The sequence below is a fragment of the Xiphias gladius genome, chromosome 17, assembly GCF_016859285.1.
Source record: "Xiphias gladius isolate SHS-SW01 ecotype Sanya breed wild chromosome 17, ASM1685928v1, whole genome shotgun sequence".
Classification (NCBI taxonomy): Eukaryota; Metazoa; Chordata; class Actinopteri; order Istiophoriformes; family Xiphiidae; genus Xiphias; species Xiphias gladius.
In genome coordinates, this window is record NC_053416.1 from 12075994 (window position 1) to 12099282 (window position 23289).

General features: G+C 39.1%; 2 protein-coding genes and 1 long non-coding RNA gene across 5 annotated transcripts in view; 1 reads left to right on the forward strand and 2 right to left on the reverse strand.

Moving 5' to 3' along the window:
• The window catches only part of stk32a (serine/threonine kinase 32A), a 64131-nt gene extending 49799 nt beyond the window's left edge, over positions 1 to 14332 (forward strand). The window contains exons 8-12 of one of the 2 annotated variants that reach the window (XM_040150691.1): positions 341 to 457; positions 2408 to 2533; positions 4289 to 4417; positions 11892 to 11956; positions 13581 to 14332. In XM_040150691.1, the coding sequence (XP_040006625.1) occupies positions 341 to 457; positions 2408 to 2533; positions 4289 to 4417; positions 11892 to 11956; positions 13581 to 13716 (573 nt within the window). In that variant the 3' untranslated portion in view covers positions 13717 to 14332. The remainder of the gene's footprint in view (positions 1 to 340; positions 458 to 2407; positions 2534 to 4288; positions 4418 to 11891; positions 11957 to 13580) is intronic. The other variant, XM_040150690.1, reaches the window with a different exon arrangement.
• Positions 1 to 19828, reverse strand: part of LOC120802648 — a 62420-nt gene extending 42592 nt beyond the window's left edge. The window contains exons 1-2 of the long non-coding RNA XR_005709250.1: positions 19646 to 19828; positions 15604 to 15661 (exon numbers count right to left, since the gene is read on the reverse strand). This is a non-coding gene — a long non-coding RNA (uncharacterized LOC120802648). The remainder of the gene's footprint in view (positions 1 to 15603; positions 15662 to 19645) is intronic.
• Positions 19829 to 22209: 2381 nt separating this feature from the next.
• dpysl3 (dihydropyrimidinase like 3) overlaps positions 22210 to 23289 on the reverse strand; it is a 35690-nt gene continuing 34610 nt past the window's right edge. For both annotated transcript variants that reach the window (XM_040150593.1, XM_040150592.1), the window contains exon 14: positions 22210 to 22342. In XM_040150593.1, the coding sequence (XP_040006527.1) occupies positions 22248 to 22342 (95 nt within the window). In that variant the 3' untranslated portion in view covers positions 22210 to 22247. The remainder of the gene's footprint in view (positions 22343 to 23289) is intronic.

Genomic DNA, 23289 nt, shown 5'->3' on the forward strand with positions numbered 1-23289 from the left:
AGACTAAGCCCAGAGGGTGTGCAAGGACTGGTGTGAAGAAGTCTCAACAGGCTATCCCATGTTTTCTGACCCACAGAAAGACCTCTCACACTGAAAGGCAGAGAGTTAAGTTGTGTTTGAGATTGGTCACTTATTTTCTGTTTCCGTCTGTGATTTGTCCCCATTATTGCAGGGAATAGGTTCACAGAAGGTAAGCAGGAGAAGAGGAGGAGGTAGAGAGAGTAGAGAGCGGCAACTGAGGAACAAACTTTAGGACACATACTTTATCAAAGAAACTCCTCCAGGCAGTGCATGACTATGACGACAAACTGTAACCTCTCCTCTCCTCTCCTCTCCTCAGAGACCATATGTGATGAGATCCAGCACACCAGCTAATGAGATCCTTCAGACCTTCCACAAGGTCCATCCCAGCTACCCAGCAGGCTGGTCTTTGGAGATGAAGTCTCTGCTCAGAAAGGTAAATGAGTGGCATGTGCATAATGCAGAATATACTGTTGGAGGTATAGAGGGTATGCATTTACAGTATGTCGCTTCTTCGGTTCCCAACCTTTTTGGCTGGGGACCCCTTAAATTGAAAACAAATAAAAAATAGTCACAGCTTGCGAATCCCCTCTAAACTTCTTAGATTGTGTCACTTGAATAACTGTTAGAGACCTGAAAGAGTTAAACTATCCCATATTTCATTAAAAGCAAAGATTATAGAAAAAAAATCCAATGGTTCGCTGACGTTACACAATCCCTAGAAAGTATGGCCTCATGTTGCCTCTCTTCTCTTTTTCCTTTGGTACTAAAACTTTTGCCTGAATTGTTTCTGAATCTATAGGCATTCAATTGCAATTGCATTCAACTACTCTACTACCATTTTAACAGTGTTTTATATTTTTTTTTCCCCCCATGAGTATGCACAATGGTAGATGCTGACTGTCTGGTATGCCACTCCAGAGAAGCGAACACGGCATCTTCGGTGTACAGTGACATCACGTTCACCCCATCTAACAGTGACACTTACTAGCACTAAGGATCTAAAATGACTATCCCCCGTGAAATTTTGAGTTTATGCGAAACCTCTCTCAAATGTGGGCGCGTGAGTGTGTCACCTCATGCAAAATAAATGTCGTTTGAATAAGGACTAGCAAACCTCCAGAATGTACTATAGTCATTTATTTAAACCTGCACCTGCCAGCTTCTCATACTGTTAGAGCCTGGTGGCAAAATTGAGCTCTAACACTGCAATACTCAGATGTAAGATGACATCAGAAAGAATCATGCACATGTTTACCAACTGGACTGCCAGGTGATCCTGTTGTAAATACATAATGGACAAGAGAGGCAAGCATTGTAGGTTTAGCCTTTTTTTTTTTTTTTTTTTTTTTGATAGACCACTCTCTACTTTGTAAGAGTTTGGGTTTTACTCTCATGTTTGAATTCTTTATTTCCTGTGGGAAGACAATTATCCATAACTGACACCAGCACTTCATGTGGGCAAATATGGTCCTTCTGCAGAATCTTAATTAGGGGGTCGGTTTCATTGTTACAGCCCTACTTTGTATACAGGCAGTTTATTTGTTCATCAAAATTTTGCAGTGAGCATTGGGGTTTTTGAATTATTTAAAATTATGTTTTCAAAAAGAGGGACTTGTGTTGTTTGTGAAAAATGGTGACTCACAGTGTAACTGTACATAGGCAAATAAATCTAAGCAAACACACAGAGCATCAAAATGAATACTACTCATATTATTCCTTCGTTAGATTAATTTGAATGTACATTTTTCTTTCATTTAATGTACTTAGCCTATTCTTAAATCTAAACAGTGTATCCATAATTAACTATCAGAGGTCTGTTCTTCTTACTTTAAAGTTAAACCATTTGCAAAGCTAACAGATAGACTGTTGCTGTAGCATTTGGGTTTTGTCTTGGCAGCGATCCACTGCAGTCAAACTGTTGCATTGCTTCGTGCTCAGACTCCTCGCACCTCATTGGCATTCCAGTCGCACGTATAAATGTGTGTGTGTATGTGTGAGAGGGAGAGAAACAGTGTGTGTGTGTGTGTGTGTGTGAGAGAGATGTAAAGAAAATGAGTATGTGAGAGAGGAGAATTCCATGCTCAGTATAATTTTCATTCATCCTTCACACTTCACAATCTGCTGATTTCACCTTAACACCATTTGTTTTTTATATGCATGTCATTTCTTTTCCTCTCCTTCTGCCCCCTCCCTCTCCCTCCACACTCTCCTCTCCTCTCCTCAATATCTTCCACCTCCAACCCCTTTGTCCCTGTATCCTCATTCTCAGGCACATCCTTTAGGGCAAACATGTGCTCCTTTCTCAGTGGGACTCTGCCTCTAACTTTTCAGCCTTGCCTCCCCGTGGACAATTGTTTTATTGTAATCCTTTTGTCTCCATCAGTTGCTGTGCATAGATGTCCAGAAGCGCATTTCCTGTCTAGCAGAGCTACAGGATCTGGACTACATGTCAGACGTCAACTGGGACGCTGTTCTCAGCAAACAGCTTCCTCCAGGCTTTATTCCCAATGTGAGTATGTGAGCACTGCCTCAGTATGCTACACAACAAAATGCTCACATCCAAAAAGAATAGAATAGAATGTTTATCCGACATTGTCCTGCTATATTGTATTGCTAATCCACCACACTTTCTCCAGTCCACCCTCTGTGTCCCTAAAAAACCGGCACAAAAGTATAGCACCTTCCAATTCTTTAAAAATAAAACAGTAACAAAAATGAACAAATACCATACGATGAATAAGCCAGCTGTGGATGCCTTTATCCATACTACCGTACAGCTTTGTCAGGGTATAGCAGCATGATTTTTCCCTTTTAAAACATTTCAGAATAATACCATCTATCCCTGAAACCCCTCCTCCCTTCCGCTACTCCCCCACACCTATCCCCATACCAGTAATTCCCCCAAAAGGACAAAAGATGTAGGGAAAAAAAAAACTGTTTCCGGGACTACCTACTCTTCATCTTTTTCTTGTCAAGCTGTATACACCGCCCCCTGCTGTGCTGAGCTGGCTCTCCCACTGAGTGTGTAGACACCAGTAAGAATTGACAGATGCATAATGAGAAAAAGCAGCACGCATGTGCATGCCTCTTAGGTACAGACAAAGGCAGAGAAAGCCCCTTCATGTCTACCTCTAGGTCTACAGGTGGGATCTGGATTGTTATAACAAGTTGGATGGAGATAGTGCTCGCAAGTAATAATATCATAGGGCTTCCTGCCTCCAAGCTGCTTGTTTGCCAAGGCTGATGTGATATGCTCTCTGTAGTGTCAGGTTCTCAAAGTAGCTGCATTGATTTACTCTGCCCTGTTTCAAGGCTGCTAACTGTACAGCAGAAAATACCACACAAGGTCTGAATGAGAGCCTGCAATGTCCACATCCTACCTAGCCGTTAATTTGATTCAGTCTCATAAAGCTGCCAGTAGAAAAATAGTACTTAACAACTGCTGTCATTGGAGTACTTTAATCAAACTACATCTGTAAGTCCTTTAAAAATAACTGTTAGCTTTTATGTGTACGGATATGATCGATTGATTAAGGTACAGTAACAACACATATCATCCCATAGTTTTACTGAAGCAGCAAGGGTGACAGAAACTGTCCCTGCTTAGTGCGACATGTGAATGAATGCAGTATAATGACAAGTGGCAAGAAATGGCAAGTGAGTAGATGACTAAATGACTATGTAATTCTGGTAAAAATCTGTAGTGACTGCAGAGCAGCAGGTATCCCAAGCGGCCAGGCTGGCACAGCAGAAGAAAAACACAGAGGATCGATGGGGAATTGACAGTGTCTCTCTATCTAATTACAGGCTCCTTCTCTGTCTTTAGTCAGACGACTATTAATGTTTGAACATCAAGGGAGAACTCAGGCCTTATGTTTTGTTTTCTAGCTCCCCTGCAATGCTGCTTTAACTTTATTGGCTTGCTGCCATTTGAGCCTTGATCTTTTATGTAAAAGTGTGCATTGCATCACTCTGTATAATATCACATTTAATCATATCTTATTGAATTGTAAAGACCCCCCCGAAATTTAATCATTGAATATGATTTTATGTAATGCAGATGTCAGACATTTAGTGGTGCAAGATCCTAAGTTTTCTTGTTCTTGTTTTTGCCTGCAAATATCATTTCCAACATTGACACAGCAACATACATCAGCAAATGCTTGTACACACCATAAAAAAAACATAAACAGTTAATGAAAGTATTTGATCCACTGAGTCCTCTTTTTAATGGTTGCCTGTATGTGTCTGTGTGTATCTATAGAGGCGGAGGCTAAACTGTGACCCTACATTTGAGCTGGAGGAAATGATCCTGGAGTCCAAACCGCTTCACAAGAAGAAGAAAAGACTCGCTAGAAAGACCAGGGACCAGGGATCTGATGGGTCCCCACAGGTAAGGCTTTCAATTAGAAAAACTTAACAAAGTAATTAAACATTGCACTTGAGGGAGAATTTAGACGCTACGAATTTTTTCTTTTACTACCACTGTTCCTCAAAAAAGTAGGTCAAAATATACATTTCACTCAGATGTAGGTTGGTTTATCCTGTCCTTAGTGGATCACACATGCCTCTTATGAAGGTGTCTCTCCCTCTCAGTGCTCATCATTATTCATTAAAGAAAGCTGGCCACTGGTTTCATTTGGCCCAGTTGCAGGTGATAAGTTGCTCCTTAGTTTGTCTATAAAATGTGTCTGTAGTGCTATTAACAATGTCGAGGACACATTTCAGAGTTCTGTCCTCCCTCACCTTCATCAGAATAAATGTGCTGCCTGCCGGCTGTGTGTATGGTGAAGGCAAAGAATGCAATCACCTAGCGCTTTTTAAATTTTATTTCCAGTCCTTCACTCCGTCCACATAAATCAGCCATTGTCCTCTGCGTGTTTATACAAAAGAGAGAGGAAAGCACTAAAGGGTTCATTTGATCAACCGGGTTAAGTTAGACATGGGAGGAACATACACACATATACACATTACACAGGCATAAACACGATGATAATGAAAGCAGTTAGGCAGCTACGACCAACAGCAGTGATTTTATTTTTGGTCTAGTGCAGTGGTGGGAGCTGATCCAGGCAAAGAAAGGCTTTCTTCTGAGGGTATACACAAAACTGGTATTTTGAAAAGAAAAAAAAAAAATTGTTACAAATACTTAGTTCCAGTATTTTTGAAATTTATTAAAAAATGATGTGCAAACATGTTTTCCATGTACATATGGGTCGTTGGTCTTTGGACAATGTTTTACATTTCTGTGAGATGCATTTTGATAATAAAATCTGAACTTTATCTTGTCATTTGTCAAAAGGGACTCATTTATACTATTTTACTGTTTATTACCCTTCCTTTAACACTCCTCTCTCTAAAATTACTTCTCTGCACAAACTTACGTCTGAGGGCATTCTAACGGGACATGCCAGGACATGCCTGTGTCACACAGTATTTAATAAATCTGTTGTTTTATGTGACCCTAGAGGTTACAGAACTAATACAGCGAAGCATGTCACTACCTGCCCTGAGCCTGAGTCTCCGCTGATACGCACACATATACAACCTATGCGATGCAAAGGTAGGGAGTTTGGCCCTTCCCCCACTCTTTGGCACATCAGAACAGTTTGCGGGACTCTTTTCTAATAGAAGTGAAGCAATTTGTTTTGACTACAGAGCACGTACTTTGCCAGCTTGCAAAACGAAATCAGAGCTGGCTCAAAGTACACCATGTTTTAAAAAGCTGACAACTGATTGTGGAGACTTGTATGTGTGTTGCATATATCAGTGATATTTCGCTGTGCAGCCAGACAACATTCATCATCCCTTGGCCCATGTAGACAAAGAGAAAGTCTCCTACTTTAATGAAATAATGATAGAAGCCTCTCAGGGAAACATTTGTTATATTAATGTAGCCAGTTGAAGTAACAATGTATGGTCAGGCTGAGGGAAACTATCATTAAGTCAATGACATGGTTTTGTACTCTTGTAGATTGCATTTCCTAATTAAAATCACCTTATTTGTCCTTGTAACATTGAGGCATTATTTGATTAATGCAGCGCAACCAAAATCAGGTTGGTAATATTCTGCTGTATTTGGCTGACAGGTCTTTTCACATGACAAAGAAGATGGCCACTCTAAAATTATTTGAAACAATAAACAACTACATTTATCAGGTATTATAAGAAAGATTGAGGTTGGTATGCACTCCTGGAAAGGTTTTATGCAGATCAGTGAGTTTAGTAGTCTTAAATAGGAATAGTGATTAACATTTGCTGCATTTTCTTGAAGCGATCAAAAAAAGAAGATTGCAGAAAGAGAGAGTCCTGTTTAAGTCTCTTTAGTGCACTGCTGCTTTAATACAATGAAATCAGTCTGAGGCATTTGTGCTCCCCTTTTAAATTACTTAAATAGCTCAGTGTCACTTTTGAAGGTCGTTTTTAATAAATAAGTTTGTTCAGAAAATCTTTAAATCTTTAAATCTGTAAAAGAAATTTGACTTGACTCTGGCTAAGGTGTAGGTGGAACCTTGGTGGAAGTGAGCAGTGGATGTTATCCACCTAATCAGGTTAATACAACTCCCTGACTCCTCAGCAGGGGCGTTGTATTGAAAAAAAATTTCCAAAAGGGATTATTAACTCAAATTTATTCTGTAAAATACCATACTAAAACTATCAACTCTCTCTCAAAGTGATTTGTTTAATGTGTTATCTATTATTTATTTCAAGTAGTCATATTCTGCAGCATGTGCTGCTCTCTCTGCCAGGGAGCACACTCGCTTAACTGTCTATAAATATTAGTTTGTGTTGGTCCAATGCTTTATTAAATCCTTTTACAAAAGGACCTGTGGGGCCACTTCTGATGGATGCATGTGAGACAGAGACTAAGAAAGAAAGAAAGTGAGTGCTTGATGTGTCTCAGAGAGAGAGAGAGACAGAGACAGAGACAGACAGACAGACAGACAGAGAGAGAGAGAGAGAGAGAGAGAGAGAGAGAGAGAGAGAGAGAGAGATGCTCTGAGCAGCATTTCTGAAGCATAGCAGATCAATATTGAATGAAGAAAGTTGTCCCAGCCTGCTTCTTACTCATTACCCTGAGGCTACTCTGTATTCTTTTTGTATTTCTCTCTTCTTTCCTCATTTTGTTCTTCTCCTCTCCAAACTTCTTTCACCTCCCCTGTCCTCAGACTCCTTCCTTTTCTACATGTCACTCTCACTTCCCCCCCATACGGCGTACGTCCCCTTCCTCATCCATTTTTCTAGCTTCCTTTTTTATCTCTCTGCCTCTGCCTCCCTGCCGCTTCAACACTCATAATGTAGCATGGAATTAGCTCAATTAAATCACTGATAATATACAGCATAAAATTGGACTCATGCTGTGAGAACAAAATAAATTGGCATGTTCCCATTGCACGCACGCACGCACACACACACACACACACACACACACACACACACTTCTCTCTTAATCAGAGATGTCATTCAAGTTTATTATTTACCGCATGTATGAAATACGCTGGGAACCTGTCTTATAGAATTTATTCAGATAATGTACACCAGGGTACATTAGTAATAACAACAGTGCAGAGAGAAAAAGTGTGGCAGGCTGCATATCTGTGCATGTGCTTGTGTGTCTGAATTCAATTCAGTGTCCAGTACGACTATCTTAATGAAATTAAACTGTAATAATTTTAACACAAGAGAGTGTAGACAATATAGAAGACAGTATTTTTTTGCTTTTTTAGTCTAAAGTTAGTCTTAGAGTTAGCTCAAATACTTTTAATGGTATTTAGAATTGAATTTCAGATTAAGTTATTATTATTAGTTATGACTAATAATAATAAAGCAAAAAGTATTACAATTATCATTTCATCATGTTGCTAGGTGGTTCCTTTGTAGCTGCTACACTTTTGCTCAACATCTTCTCTACATTTTCTCTGCATTTTCATCAAATTCGAATTTGATGAAAATGTATGTGCGCTTGCTGTTAAGCAAACAGAAGCACTGTAGGAGCAATGTAATATCACTTTATTAGTATTAGAGTCAGGTAAATCCATTGGCCACTGGAAGAGATAGAGAGGGTTGCTTATGTATCCGGGGATACAGCTTCATGACACTAATTAAAAGTGAAGACTCAGTCTTCAGTTTAGTTCTGAATGCAAGAAAAATATCAGAAGCCGTTGTAGCTCAAAAAGTAGAACTTTATCCACATAGCTTTTTACACTTAACAATGACAAGTTCAGCTGAAAATAAAATATGTCTGCACTAATTCTAGTTATGGTTTCAACATTCCTCTTAACCAATTTTTTAATAATTCCCCGTGTAGTTAAAAACAAATCAATATTTTTCACATATGAACAATATATGCCAGATTACTCTAGTATAATCTGAAACAGAGATTTGATGCGTCATGTAAGTATTTGGTGTCAACAGTCCGGTAAAAATTGGAAAACAATTTATATAATACCTCATAAAGAGCTGATCTAAAAGAAGTGATCTTATCAACATGTTATATTTTAATGGGCACCCATGTTCTCTCACATCCACACCATTTTGCAGATGTGCTTTTTGTCCAGTATCCTTAAGATATAATTCAAGGAATCTTAAATTATTATTATATTTAAATTATCATAGATTGTTTAAATGTCACATCATTTCTATTTCAAATACTGTACACATTGGCAGTCACATTAAAAACAAAAGTTTGCCCCATCTTCAGACAGATAAGCCCATACAAGGACATTGGGAAATGTCCCTGATGGGCAGAGCACTCCCCGTTGGTTTGTCTCATTAAATGGAAAGTTTAATCTAGCTGTTGGAGCAATTAGCTTCTGAACTGTCTTTTTTAAAGCATCTAATAAAGAGAGGTAGAGGGAGAGACAGAGTGAGAAACAAGTGGTGAACTGTCTACTGTTAAAGAAATGTTACTGTTCTGGAGGAAGAGAAGACCGAGCTTAGCAAGGAGATGCAAAACACAGATTCAGTGACTAAAAACCCTGACAAAGTCTGTTCAACACAATAGGGAGGCGGTGAAGGACAAAGCAAGTGTGAAAGAGAAAAAGAGAGAAAAACAAGTTAGATGTCGGAACTTTTCACAGCCTGGGTTGAAAGGCAAAGTGTAGTTACAGTTAAAGTTTTAATTGGAATAATTTCTGGCCCCAGAGGAAAATTAGCAGTGACATGTTTGCCTATTCCCACCTGAAACTCACCAGTGGTTCCTTACTATGTATTCATGGTAAGACAGTATATCTAGTTATCTTGTATATATAGATACAAGATAACTGTAAAATCTAATTACAGTTATTCCAGTGTGTTTTGTAACTTTTTCAAAGCCCCTGTTCTTATATTTGGGGATGTGAGTTCGGGAAGCTTGCTGTAAAGTCATTTACGGTACTAAGTGAGATTACAAAACCTTGGCAAAGTGAAGTGACAAGAACATGTGACATTACTGTGGACTTCTGCTTGAATGTGACTTAATTCAGAGTCTATATGGCATGACTCAACAACATTGCTGAGGCAGCAGAGAGATTAAGAGCAAAGTTATATTTTGACAGGTTTATGAAGGAACTTATTTACACTTAGCCACTTTAGATGTCTACAAATGGTTTGAGACGCTTTTTAGCGACAAATGTGGATGCTTTACTTCTCTCAAGTGTAAATAATTGCATTTAAGATGATAAAACCGGTGTATTGCATATAGTCAGTCCAGTGCTAATGCTGTTTTGGTTTTTTTCCCCGGTAGTTACTGAACAGCCTCAGGTGCATTGCACCACTCTTAGGACATGAGAAGGGCCTACCCTGACTTGCTTGTAATTTGAGGAAAACTAAGCTTTATGCAAACAGATTCATGAAATGGCCAATGGAGATGCAAATTTGTGGCTAAGTGTAAATTAAAGTGTGTTAAATCACATTAAATCCAGATAGGGGACACAGATGCTCTTAAAAGAAAGCTGTTTAACAAGATAATAGAACAGATTTGGGACAGAGGAGGAGACATGAGATAAAAGTCAAGAGCAAGAGTGAGGCCTCAGGCAGGCAGGAGTCCAAAATATGTCTCTCAGTCACGAGCATAAGTATCTCAAAAGTTTAGCTTGCATGAAGATTGAAATCTCTAGCTTATTTAGTATATTTTAACAGGCACTGAACGCTGACTGCACTGGAGAGAAACTCCATTGCGAGCCCTTTGGCAGTACGGCTTGTGTTCAACCTCCCGCTGCACCTGATCACCAATGCCAATACTGTAAATAATAAAGTCTTTTTCTGGTTCTTTGACTCATGATTAAAAAAAGAGCTACAAGAGAAACCACGGATTGCTTTTTAAATGAACTGCTATATACAGAGTGGCGAGCTGTTATACAAAGGTGGTGTTTTTAATTTCAGATTGTGTCATGACTTCAGAGCTAAGACTATGTCATTAGCATCAGCATTAGAGAGACACTCCATCATACCTTGTGTCTCACCTGTCTTTTTTATCACATCTATCACTTGATGTTTGACAAATGAAGTACAGTATCCCTCCTCTGTCTCTGTCTGCCTGTTTGTTTCTTTGTCCTTTCTGGTGTCTGCATCACCCACACACAAGCACACCCCGTTCTGTTTGGTTATGTAGTTACATTCCTTCTGCATGCATGTGAATCTGCCGTTTTCATTTGCTATTCTGCTGTGACAGGGTCCCTTAACCATAAACCCACAGGTAAAGAAACTTTGTTTTTCAGTTTCAATCATTGACCTGCTTCATATTTCTTCACCCTTTCCCGCTCTCTCTTGCATGCATGAAAAGTTATTGCAAAACGTACAATCAACACATTCTGTTCTTTGCGTTCAATTTTCAAATGTACATACACAACACCCTCTCCTCCCCCCGTCTTTCTCTGTCGTCTTGCTCTCATTTAATTGATGGCTTTTGGTCTGCCAGTGGCTTCTCGACAACTTTGACAGCACCTGTACAGAGCCTCTCTGTTGGGCTGTGTGACTGACAACTCTGGGCAGGGAGTCAGCCAGTTCACTCCTGAAAGGGCTTGCAAGAGCCTGAGCTTGGAGTTTCGAGGGGCCAATCTGACCGGTGGAGTTTGTGGGGAGGCAGCCCATATGTGCACATGGCACTACATGTGTTGTTTCGGCATACCCTTAGATGCCCTAACCTTAAAAGGCTGAGGAGATCCTCTAAAGTGAGGAAATTCTGAAGGGTTAATATTGGAATTTCATTTACATTTAGGTTAGGGTTTAGTTGTGAACACGTAGGAGTGATTAGTTAGAACCTACTATTGACAACAGTACTCCTATTACACAATCTGCAGAAGCAAATGAACACACACACAATTCATTGCATTTTTTCATTTTATAGCTCGTGTTCTTGTTCCTCTGCTCGTTTATCTCTGTCACACACACACACACACACACACACCCACACTAAAGTGATATAATGATGATGTATCCCTATGATCGCTCTCCTCACTATCTCCTTGGGAGAGTGAGAAAGCACCTGTCTACTTGTCTTGGCACTACAGCAGTAGTGCGAGGACAGCCTAGCATGACAGATCACGTCCTCACATGATTAAGTGGGCCAAATGTGTATGAGAACATGGCGCAGGTGGAGACATCAGAGCATATGAGTCCTCTAAATTTAGGTCAGTTTTCTTTACTGACAACTTTACTGAGAAGAGAGCAATATGAGGAAAGTAATGTGTACATTGAACATGGCACTATGCTGTGTGTGACGCCCTGTATGCCATCAGGTACCACGGAAATTTAAGTTGTTACATCTCTAAAGAGTGACACGAAAACAATTTTAAGTGCAGTCTGATTCTGTAGCTGCTTCTTTTCCCAGAGTTGCCAGCAGTGATTGTTGAGTCACAGATGTTATTTTGTGTTTGTCTCTCCTCCAGAATGGTCAGTTGCAGCAGCGATTGGATAATGTCCAGAGAGACTTCATTGTCTTCAACAGAGAAAAGTATGGAACCTCCACTACCTGCCATACACATTCTCTACAACCAATACTGTACATCTTTCTGCGAAGTAATGAGCATGGCAGAAACATCACAACTGTCATTGTTGTGGAACTAATGATGTTTGAGAAATGATGCCTCTTTTTCAAATCAACTGAAGTCCTTTTAAATATTTGATGTTATTTTCATACACAATCTTTAACAAATACTCCGTTTGGTTGACGGAATATATGGTTATTAAAATGTTCTGTTGTTTGTCAGCTGTAGCCAGACATAGTTTAAAGTGAAAAAGAAACTGTTTCCCTTGCTGGCTAGTGAAAGCATGTAGGATGGTGTGAATGGACAGTAATGTACTGTAGCTATTTGTGGCAGAGGAGTGTGATTAAGGCAGAAACTGCAAAAGTTGCAACTGGAAAAGAAGAGTGTCCCCTATGCTGACTATATACTGTAGAATGACAATTAGATGTTTCCGGAAGTAAATTCAAAACTTAATAAGTTAAAGACATGTCAAGGAATAACATTTACCACTGATTTGCATAAGTAAATGTTTAAAGAGATCTGATCTTCATTCATGCAAGTGGGAGCCAACACTAATAAATCTAAATAATAAGTAAGTTATTCTATAAGAATGGGAAATTATGCTACCACAGTGAGGTCAACTATAGCCTCTTGTAATCTGTTTCAATTATTAACCAAATTTAGCCTTCCGAGGAGTAGTAACAAACAGCATACCATTATGACAGGTCAGATGTTTTGAGGAAAGTTAGGATTTTGAGGAAAACAGCTTTAGATGGCACCTCTTCTTGTAAAAGGCTGAAATACTTGACACAAGATCAGACTGTCTGGAGCTTCGCAAATAAAATTAAAAAAAAAAAAAAAAGTACGATGATCAGTACATTGAAGAGTAAGTCAAAGTGTTTGTTAAAAAACACAGAGGAAAGGGAGAAAGCCAAACTAAGAGAGCAGTAAGAAACGGAAAGCCCACTTCAAATAACAATTCAAAAAAGTTATTGAAATCATCAATGAAATGCAGATTTATTTTAAAAGAAGGAATACATCAACTTCATAAAATAAAATGTCTTTTTATGAGAAGCTATATCAGGCTATACATTCGTACATTATTTTGGCACTATAAAGTATGGCTCAACAATACAAAGCAGGACAAATGGTAGTAACCGGCAGTAAAAAACAGCTAGTTTTAGTCAACTAACAACTAATAACTTTGGCTCTGATATGAAAAAAAACATTAAGATAAAATGGCAAAATAACATTAGCAACTTATTTTCACCATCACAGAGCAAACCTTAAGTTAGATAAAATATTAGTAACATTAGCTGCTACATTTTGGCCTTTTAAAGCTATGGTTATGAAAAAAAGGGTTAACTTTAGCCATTTGCAGAGTGAATGTCAAGATAAAATGATAAAATGTCAATGAAATTAGTTACTAACCTTGGCTGTCACACGGTTATGGCGCAAGCAGGGTACAGAGTACACAAGCAGAATGATGAATAAATGTGAAAGCAAAATATGAACTGTGTGGAACATTATTTGATTTTCACTTCTGTTTCTTTTAGAACAGCTTTGTTATGTTTTCTTCAGGTACTGGCATCTGTTCAATATTAACAAAAGATGTCCTTTACTCAATAGGTCAAGGAAAGCAGTGGTGGACTCAGAGTCTTCTGAGCTGTCCATGAGTGAGAAGAACAAGGCAATAGAGGATGGACAGAATAACAACGTTGAGCCGGCTGCCTACTTATCAGGATAGGTCTCATGAACCGAGATCCCTACTTACTCCCTTATCACTTGCACCTGCCCACAGCTTGTAGATCAGCAACTTACACCCAGACACCTATTGTTCTATCAGCACAGGCAATCAGAACCAGACTTCACTGTTCCTGCACCACTATTTCATCTTTACAAAAACAAATGCAGCACTGTATACATGCATCACTGTTCACCCACAAAGAAAACCAAGTATCAAGTGCTCCAGAACTGCAGGAGTGAAATGGACTCCCGGAGCAGTAGCCATGCCAGAGCCTGGCTTTTCACTTTTCTGTCACAAAGAAGAATGACTCTCTGCAGAGGGTCACTCATATCATGCTCCCTTACCTCACTCTGGTACTCTAAGGTCTGCTTAACCTCTACTCTGGGCAGTGTGCTGAAGCGAAAAGGAGGTCACTTCCCTGCCAAAAAAGGAGACAGTGCCACACCTGCTCAGCTGTTATAGGAAATAAAGTCTGATGTGGTCAACCGTGGCTGAAAGCTATTTGTGATGCTGCTGTCTTGGGCGGGACACTTACATTTTTGATCTCAGTGAGGTATTTTCTGGTTAATTACAGTTATTTAAATATAACAATGGTTCTCCATTGCTACATTGAATGGCACGGCACAGGCAGTTGGGTTGGCAACATACAGTATATTGACAAAATTTAGTTGGATGGTTTTGTTCCATGTGATCCACATGACTTGTAATCTGACCATGGCACTAAGAGTACCCGACATTAAAATGGAGAGGTTAATAAGGTCAAACGAGGCACTTGTTTTTACCATAGCAACCACAGATTCCTCTAAGATAGAATCTTAGAGCTCAACTGTTGGCATGAGCGTGAATGGCTCACTTTATCATAACAGCAGATACATGGTTGTAGTGGTCATTATGCTTAGCTTAGTCTTTATTAGTCAAGCTAATAAAGATGGTAGGATTGCAACATTTGGAACAATTAACCAGCTCCATCAGCTGTAGATGTAGGCAAAACATGCTCCAGGTTTTCTTCACTTCTGTATGCTTTAAGTTACTATTTAGCCGATACAGAATTTTGAAATGCTGTTATTAAACAGTGGTTTAAAATTAAGCTTGAAGGTCTATTCTTGATTTTGGAAGGTTATATGGTTAAAGGTTTTTGTCAAACTGGTGTTAAAATTCCTTAAAACACTGACAATTTGGACTTAAATTTGCCTCAATCTGCAAATGACCAGCTGGGTCTTCAAATAAAGCTATAAAAAACACAGAAAGGGTACATGGTATGTTATATGTTCTGCACTGAACTTTGCTTTTCACATGCTTCTTCATCAACTGTAGCATTTATGCACAAAGTGACAAAAAAAAAATTAATTGCTCCCACAAAAGAAGAACACATTTGCAGTCTGCTACGGCAGCAACAGTCATGTGCAGATGCTATTCAACAGTAATCTGAAATTCAGCACCAGCTGGATAACACAGTGGGGAAAAAAATTCTAAATATTGATTTTCAAAATTTTTCACACATTCAGAGTTGAATACAAAAAAATACCTGGCAGGGCAATACCCCTCAATCATACGGTACAATTTACTGTAGACTTGGCTAAAACCACGTCCAAGAAACCACACCTGCCTCTGAAGTTTGCAGAGGGATGCCTTATACGGTAGATATGGCACACAGCTGGTTCCCTTAAACTGTACGTGGAGTTAGGAGAAACCTGAGCTTTTTTCACAATCAGTAAGTAAACGTAATTTCTACTAATACCTAGTCATTCTGTTGACCTTGATCTTATCTGCCTGCAATATGACTCGATCCTTTCAAGTCTATAATACTTGTAATTATATTTAAAACATATTCTATTCAAAACTGTTGGCACTTTTCTATTAAAAAACTGGTACAATGTTTTGACTTACCTTTGTGTTGTTGTTGTTGTTGTCACTGATTTAATTTTACAGCTCCAAAGGTGGTTTCCTGTAGAAGTTGTAAGATAGGGAGTGGGGTAGTTAAACATATGGACTATTCGTGGGTAAACCCAGAGTGAACAATGTTTGTGAATGATTATCTTAATCTGTTAATATATAATTAGAGCACCATATGGGTTGAGTTTATTCCATCAAGTTAGTGACTGATAATCATTTAACGTGGCAGGTTTCACCTTTCCGAAAAGTGAAGGTATGAAACAATCACTGACAAATAGTATTTGACCCAGGTAATACAATTGTTCAAAGAAACATTTATCTTAAAAAATTATTTAGTCTGGGAACAGAATTGTTCCACACTTATGAAATTCATCCCTCTCAAGGTTTTGTTGTCCTTCAGTTGTCACTGTGTGTTTACTGTATTCAAATGTAATGGAGTTCCAAACTATTAATGTGTGCCTTAAATAATTATTTTCTCTTTCTGAACCAAGCTGACTGTGCCTTGTGCTTTATTTCACTTCTTCTCTCTAGCATGGGACAAAGAATGACATTGTTAATAAAACCTTTTTTATCAATATCAAGAACAGTGAGAGGATATAAAAAGGGGAAAGGGTGTTAGTCATGCTAAATTAAACTCTGATACAAGATGTGTACCATACTGTACAGTGTGTGCATAGGTGTTGATTGCTCTCCACTATCCTGTATAATGCTGCCCCTCAGTGTTAAATAACTAGAAGTACAGTTAGTAACCTACAGAGGGGTGGAGAGACATGATATGAATACCTATGGTTAAGGTGCAAAAATATAACTCTGGAGGAGAAGTAGAAATAAAAAGCATTCCTCAATCCCAACTTCAGTGGTCACTGTTTATCTTCACATGAATTGGGTCTAAATTGGCAGAGCGTTAGGATACTTGATAATGCATCCTCAGCATCAGACACGCACCATATGCTTTTCTTAGTCTCTCTCTCAACCACACACACCCACAGTTTACAGATTTGAGTCCACCACTTCCTCGAAGTCATCTAGAAGGCACAGTCCCTTCTCTACCTTCGCAGAGGGCTGAGCGGAGGCAGCACAAGTGGGCAAGTGCAGCAAACCACTGTATATCAGATTAATGTAAAAAAATGTTTACTGTTGTCTAATCGCTGCACACACACAAACAAAAATTTTAAGATCTTTCCAAAGGAAGAGACTGTACATTATCCCCTCCTGAAATATTTTCTCGTTACAGTCAGATGTAATTTCTCAGTTTGTAACTTACAACACTAACATGCAACCATTGCACACCGCTCATCTACACACAGCTTCATCTGTTTAGACAGACTTGCTGACTCATCCTTCTGTCCAGACCTGGTCTGCATTTTACAATCATCATCTCTGCCATCCAACATTATAACTGTGATGTCATGAGACATTGACTCACCATTAAACAATGCACATGGGACCTTGCAGCAGTTTTATTGTTGGATCTCACAATGAGGGTAAGTGTCTGTGCTAAGGAACCCAATGGGACTGAGTGGATCCTTTATTCAGTTAGATTTCGTCTGCAGGACAGCCGGAATTTTGCAATTGATTTTTTTATTTATTTAATTTTTTTCTCAAACAATCTCCAATTGAAAATGTGTCATGAATGTGACCTTCGTATTTCCATAGCGGGTACCCTTCATAGCAGTATGCCAAATTTACATACAGTTCAGATACACCATAGCCTCGCATGACAGATATGATCAGAGTCTGTGATGAAGGACAGCCCTAATGATTACCCGTATGAAAAAATAAATAATAATAATAATTATTATTATTGTTGTTTTTGTATTTTGTTGTTATTATGATAATAATAGTAATAACTTTTATAGCACTTTAAAAAAAGAATTATGAAGTACGTCACAGAGCATAGAAACACCAAAAGATATAAATGAATAAAATGTAGGATAAAATTCTTAAACACAGCAAAACATGACACAACAACAAAAGCAGTCAAAATGCAGGCCACGATATGTGTAAAATAAGCTTAGCACACTAAATTTGAAGGTGGCAAGGACTGAGGAACCGGAGTCCTTCTGGGAGCTTTGTCAGCAAAGGCTCTGTCACCTCTAGTTACCAACCTTGATCTATGAACAGCCTGGACCTGAGACTGTGATTTGGCTCATAGGAGATGATGAGTTCAGAAATATAATTTGGTGTAAAACGCTGTTTAGCCTTAAATGTTAATGGTTAAATTAATATTTCCTTGAAATAGCTTTAAACTAATTTAAGTAACTCTGAACAGGCTGCCGCTGGGAAAGAAAACTTTGGCTCAAGCAAAAGTAAATGGAGTTACAGTAGTCCAAAGGTGAAGGGATAAAAGCATGGATGACTTTATCCACGTCAGAAGAGGACAAAGCTAAGGTCAGAGTAAATGAGCTCTCTTGGGTTATTAGCAACAGATTTAACATATACTAACATAGACTGCCAAGGTTATTGTGGATCAACTGGCTAGAGTTTGGCAAGCGGAATAAGACTATCTCAGAGACTATCTCTTTGCTGTTATTTAACTGGAGGAAGGGTAAGTCATGTGACTTATTTTTGACATTCACCCAAGGTGCCATACAGGAAGTGTGTGCCACCTGCACAGCTTCATCTTAGAAGTTCACTGTAACATCTTCTTCTCCATTCCTACCTGCAAAAATGTCATTTTTTTGGGTCATTAACAAAAACTTACCTGCTGAGCTTTTTGATGTTTTAAGGTTGAACAAATATTAACTCCCATTACAACTGGTAGAACTACTGCAATCAAATGTTATAGATCGAATATTGTGTCTTTTAAACGCCCGATTGAAACACTGCGAATTTGTCGGTAAAACGCATAAACTGTTTGGTTAAAATTACACATTATGTGGGAAATTGTTTACAAAAACTGATCCAAAGAAGCTAGGACAAGTTATAGCGTGTGCATCATCTGCAGAGAAATCTGGATAGTGTTAAGCACATCTCAAAGCAGCTGTCTTGGCCAGGCCAAAGCTAGCAGCCAGCCAAACTATCTAAACTTTAGCTAAAACCGGAAAATGCAACCATTGAACAGTTATGAGACGTTTTATCGTTATAAGCCTGCGTGTTGTTGTTGTTGAAAACGATAAATGTCGAAATATGAATGAAAACTACCTTCAGGTGGAACTCCTCCACTGATGGGATTTCCGTTAGCAGGTGTGTGCTAACCTTAGCTTTGCCAACATGTTGCCATAGCTACCTTACATTAGTTTACACTAGCCCCTTTTTAAAAAAGGACCCTAATACTGTATGTGGGTTATCACAACCGCTGCGGTGGGTAGTGTTGCGCCTATATGGGCTTAAGTATCAGTTTAATTAAATGGGGTTTTTTTTGTACAAATTCTTTCGGATAATGTCACATTAAACGTTAGAAGTCTTCACTCACGTGAACAGATGTAACGTGAAACCTCTGCCACGGATTCAGCGAGTTACTCTTTGGGCTACAATTTAAGCCCTATTTTCAGCCTATTTGTTTACATTTTGGGAAAAATCCGTACGCCGATTCGCCATAGCAGCTCCTGTATGCTGTGTACCCATGGATATACTGAGAGCTATCGATTTCTTGGTGGATTTTTTGAACGTGACATTAGAGATAATTGTATCCTCTTAAAGTGTCAGTCATGCCGAATCTTGAAATGTGTGTATCGTGCATCATGTCTGTGTAAGATTTGACTGAGTTTTGACTCCAAATTGCAGCGATTGGGCGCGAAGAGTCTTAAAGTAGCCTACCTCCATCAACCCCATTAGCTGTGCTGTCACCGCCATTCCTGCCGTTGCGGCATTGGGTCGGTAAGTAGGCCAAACACCGCTAACACTTCCTGTTGGTTTTTTTTTTAGAACACCTGCGTGCACCTGTCCCTTTTTTTTTGTTTTGCCACATCTTACCCGCCGTGCCTCCTTTACAGTTTGAAAACCTCTGGATTATAGGGTTAACCTAACTTCTCCTAGGCGGAAACCGCTCCAACCATACGCAAAAGAAGCCCAAACGACCCAAATCCACTTTTACCTCAACAAAAGCAACTTGGCGGTAAAACCACCCAATCTGGCAACCCTGAGCCGGTCCGGTTCCGAATGGCGTTTCCCTCCCGCTGAAATGATGTTTCCAGTAGCGCGCCCCCCCTTCGTGGATGGGGTTAGGGTTAGGTTAACGCTGGGGTCAGGTTAGGGGTAAAGGGGAAACTCCATTCGACGGAGAAACAGGCTTCACTTCCGCATCCAGTGTTGCTCGTTCAGCCTCTCAGGAACCTCTCGACTGCGTCTGAGGGATTCACGTAGTCTGTCAGAGCCATGAGTCGCTGTCTAGAGAAATAAAGTGTTTTTATATACAAAGATGTAGTTCCAGTTAATGTGGAAACTCTAAACTCGAAGAAAAAGTGTTGATACAGACTTACTGTATACTGTAGGACTTTTCAGTGACATTTTATACAAATTATAGACGTGAGGTTCATCGGCCTGGATGGTGCTCTATGCACTTGAATTTACAAAGGCTACTTTTGCAGATTCTATCTGCATCAACACCAAAAAAACCCAAATTCAACCTGATACAGCCTGTTTTAAATTTAAAATAATATATATTTTTTCTTCTCATTTTTAAAAAAGTATAAAGGTAATCAGTGAAAAGGGCCATTTTTGATTATCATTTACAATATATTGTCATTTCCAAGAAATAAAGCTGGCCCGGTTTTACACTTTCGATCAAATGACTGTGAGGCCTGTGAGCTTGGCTATCTTTCCAGAAGGAACAATTCTATTCATTAATAAAGATTATTTATATAAACTTTAATTTTTATGTCAACCTTTGGTGCATGGCCTCTTTCTTGATGTGAAGTTGAATAATTAAAAAAAAAACAGATTTCATTCAGTCAGTTGCAACTCATGTTTATTCAGGAAACAAATCATACCTCCACAACACACCTTATTTTTGACCTGCCATCTCTGGGTTTTGATACAACAGTAAAAAAGAAACAACATAAAAACAATAACAAAGGTTGTCAAACTAACATAAATACAACAAACCACCACTTGTGCCTGCCTCAGAGTCTGCCACACCACTGCCTAATAAAAACGCCATCACCTGCCCTCCCTCCCCCACAGTGGGACAGCGACAAAAAGTAAAGGCTTCCCTTACTGCACCGCAATCCTCTGCCTTATCAGAAAAACAGCAGAGAAATAAAAAAGAGCTCTGAGTCCCCCCAACACAGTCAGATCCAGAGTGTTTCAGGTCATTTTCGACTGCTGTTGATTTAGCATTGGTCAAGATTGTGTTAGAGGGCTATGCTGGGATGACAAGGGAATGATGGTCTTTCTCTTGTCCTAAAATGAGAGCCCAGTTTGTCAGGAATGAAAAAGTAAAGCCAGAGGTGAATTGCTGTTATCTGAAAGCAGATTTTTGTTATTTAATCATTTCATTGCATCTGTTTGTTTTTGTAGTTGCCCTCAATTGCAAAGCTCTTCTTTACAAGCTATAATTGAGCTACAAGGAACTGTTGAGTTTATTCGTACTTCTTGTTCAGGTTTTTATCTTTGTTCCTGTATTGTCTTTCTCATGATGATATCAGAATGACAGAAGCGGGCAATAAGCAAGACGCAAATGCAAAGGACGGATTCTTACAATGTTCTTTTTTATACAGCAATGATGGGGTTCAAAAAAAAAAAAAACTGACAAAAACCTTTTGGGGGTAAAGAATACTAAAACCCTTTCCAATATTTCTTCTTTTCTATTCTTTTGTCTTCACAAAGTCTTTTCTTAAGCAGATGTGTCTATCTTCCTTTTTTAACATCGATAATTATGCAATCAATACATCTTGGGATGGCATTCATCGAGCACCTCAGAAGAGGGGGGCGAAAGGATCATGGATCACGTCACCCATGTCAATGTGGCCCATGCAGCTCCATATCCAACAGCACTCCTGCTCTAAGATTGGATAAACGCCTCTTACTCGGTCCAGTAAACGCAAAGTGGCTGCAACAACATCATTCACAAAGCTACATTACATCTACTGTATATACAATGCCACCTAGAGCTAATCAATGGTACTGCATGATAATACATGTCTAATGTGGGATCTAGTGTTATGTTTTGCTGACTATGGAGAAAGCAGGCTACTGAAACTGGGGTGACATTGAAAGCCAAACAGGATGAAAGAACCATAGCATCATTCTGAGAAAAGCAGTATCCATTTTCCTTTGAGTACGTGTTTTTTTTTTTTTTCTTTGTTGTTTGATGGTATGAAGTTTTACTGGTGTGTTTTCCCAATTACCAAAGCACCAAGTGGACATGTTTTAGTACTGTATGTGTAGTGTATTCTGTACTGAGAGGTGAGGCTACAACAGGTTATGTATGTTCTGCTTTGGTGGTAACTTTATCCTTTAGTTGCAATTCCAAACACTTCAATACTCCAATACTCTGGTCCAAAGTCCCCAGGAAAAGGGATACTGTTCTCATCTGAGCAAAGTAGCATTGTGACAGGTAAGGCATGAGGATTCAGTGTTTTGCTCTTTTAAGTTTTAACTAATCATGGTCCTCTGCATCTCCTCCTCCCTCCCTTCCTCCCACCCTCCCTCCCTCAATCCTGCACTCTGGATGAGTCCCCTCCTCGTCCTGCTGTTTAACTGAGGGATGTGATGTTGGAACGACCACCAGGGGGCACTACAATACGCCGGCCAGCAGGCCTGATGGGGATGTCATCTGGGGTAGGGGGACCTGGACAGAGAGAAAAAGAGAGAAAGCTAAATTGAGCTACGAGGAAAAACAGCAAAGGGCATTTAAGATGGTAGTAAGAGAGAACAAGGGGGGGGGGCAAACTCATGCTGGTCTGCAAAGAAATGTCCTCAAAGAAAATCAGGGAAAAATAACATCAGTAATAAGTTTTTTTTTTTAAAAGGGTTTAAATTTCAGGTAAATGCTAAAAATCAGATTTCCATAAACATCTCGTCTTTGCAGAGGACAGAATGACAAGACATTGAACAAATAAAGTACATAAAACCTAAATTCAGATCCAGTGTTTACATGGGTTTGCATTTACATAAAGTTATCTTGTTACAACATCACACTAGGGTAAATATTTATCATAGTGCAGTAGTTAAATGTTCACATTCACATCAACTAGATTAGATTTCTGTGAATTATTTATTTTTTAAATTGTAAACCTTGGCAATGGTAAAAGATGTCGAATAAGTTTCACCTTGCATGTTCATACACAGCATGGCCTGCAGTAGTAATGGGAGGTAGGTTTGTTGTGCCCTAAAGTAGTTTTGCTAAGACGGCATTGACAAAGAAGCAGCAAGGTTGTGTCTGTATGCTTCCTGTGACAGAGGGGGGTCATTTGCTATAGAAAATGAGAATCTGACGCCACCACCGGATTTAATAAATACTACAGGAGACCTGTGGGACTACACAGATGCTGGTGATGAGATTTACTCCTTTTGCTCTCCTATGGAAACTCATTTGACCATTCATTCAGACTTGCTGTACACAGAATAGTTTTTATACCGTCACAGCACACAAAAAATTACTTTTATACACTCACATTATAACTTTCCAGGCACAACACCTTTTTTTTTTTTTTTAAGACATATTATTATTGTCTATGATACATACTATGATGCATTGAGATGACAAAGGAATGCGAATTTCAGCTGACCATATTT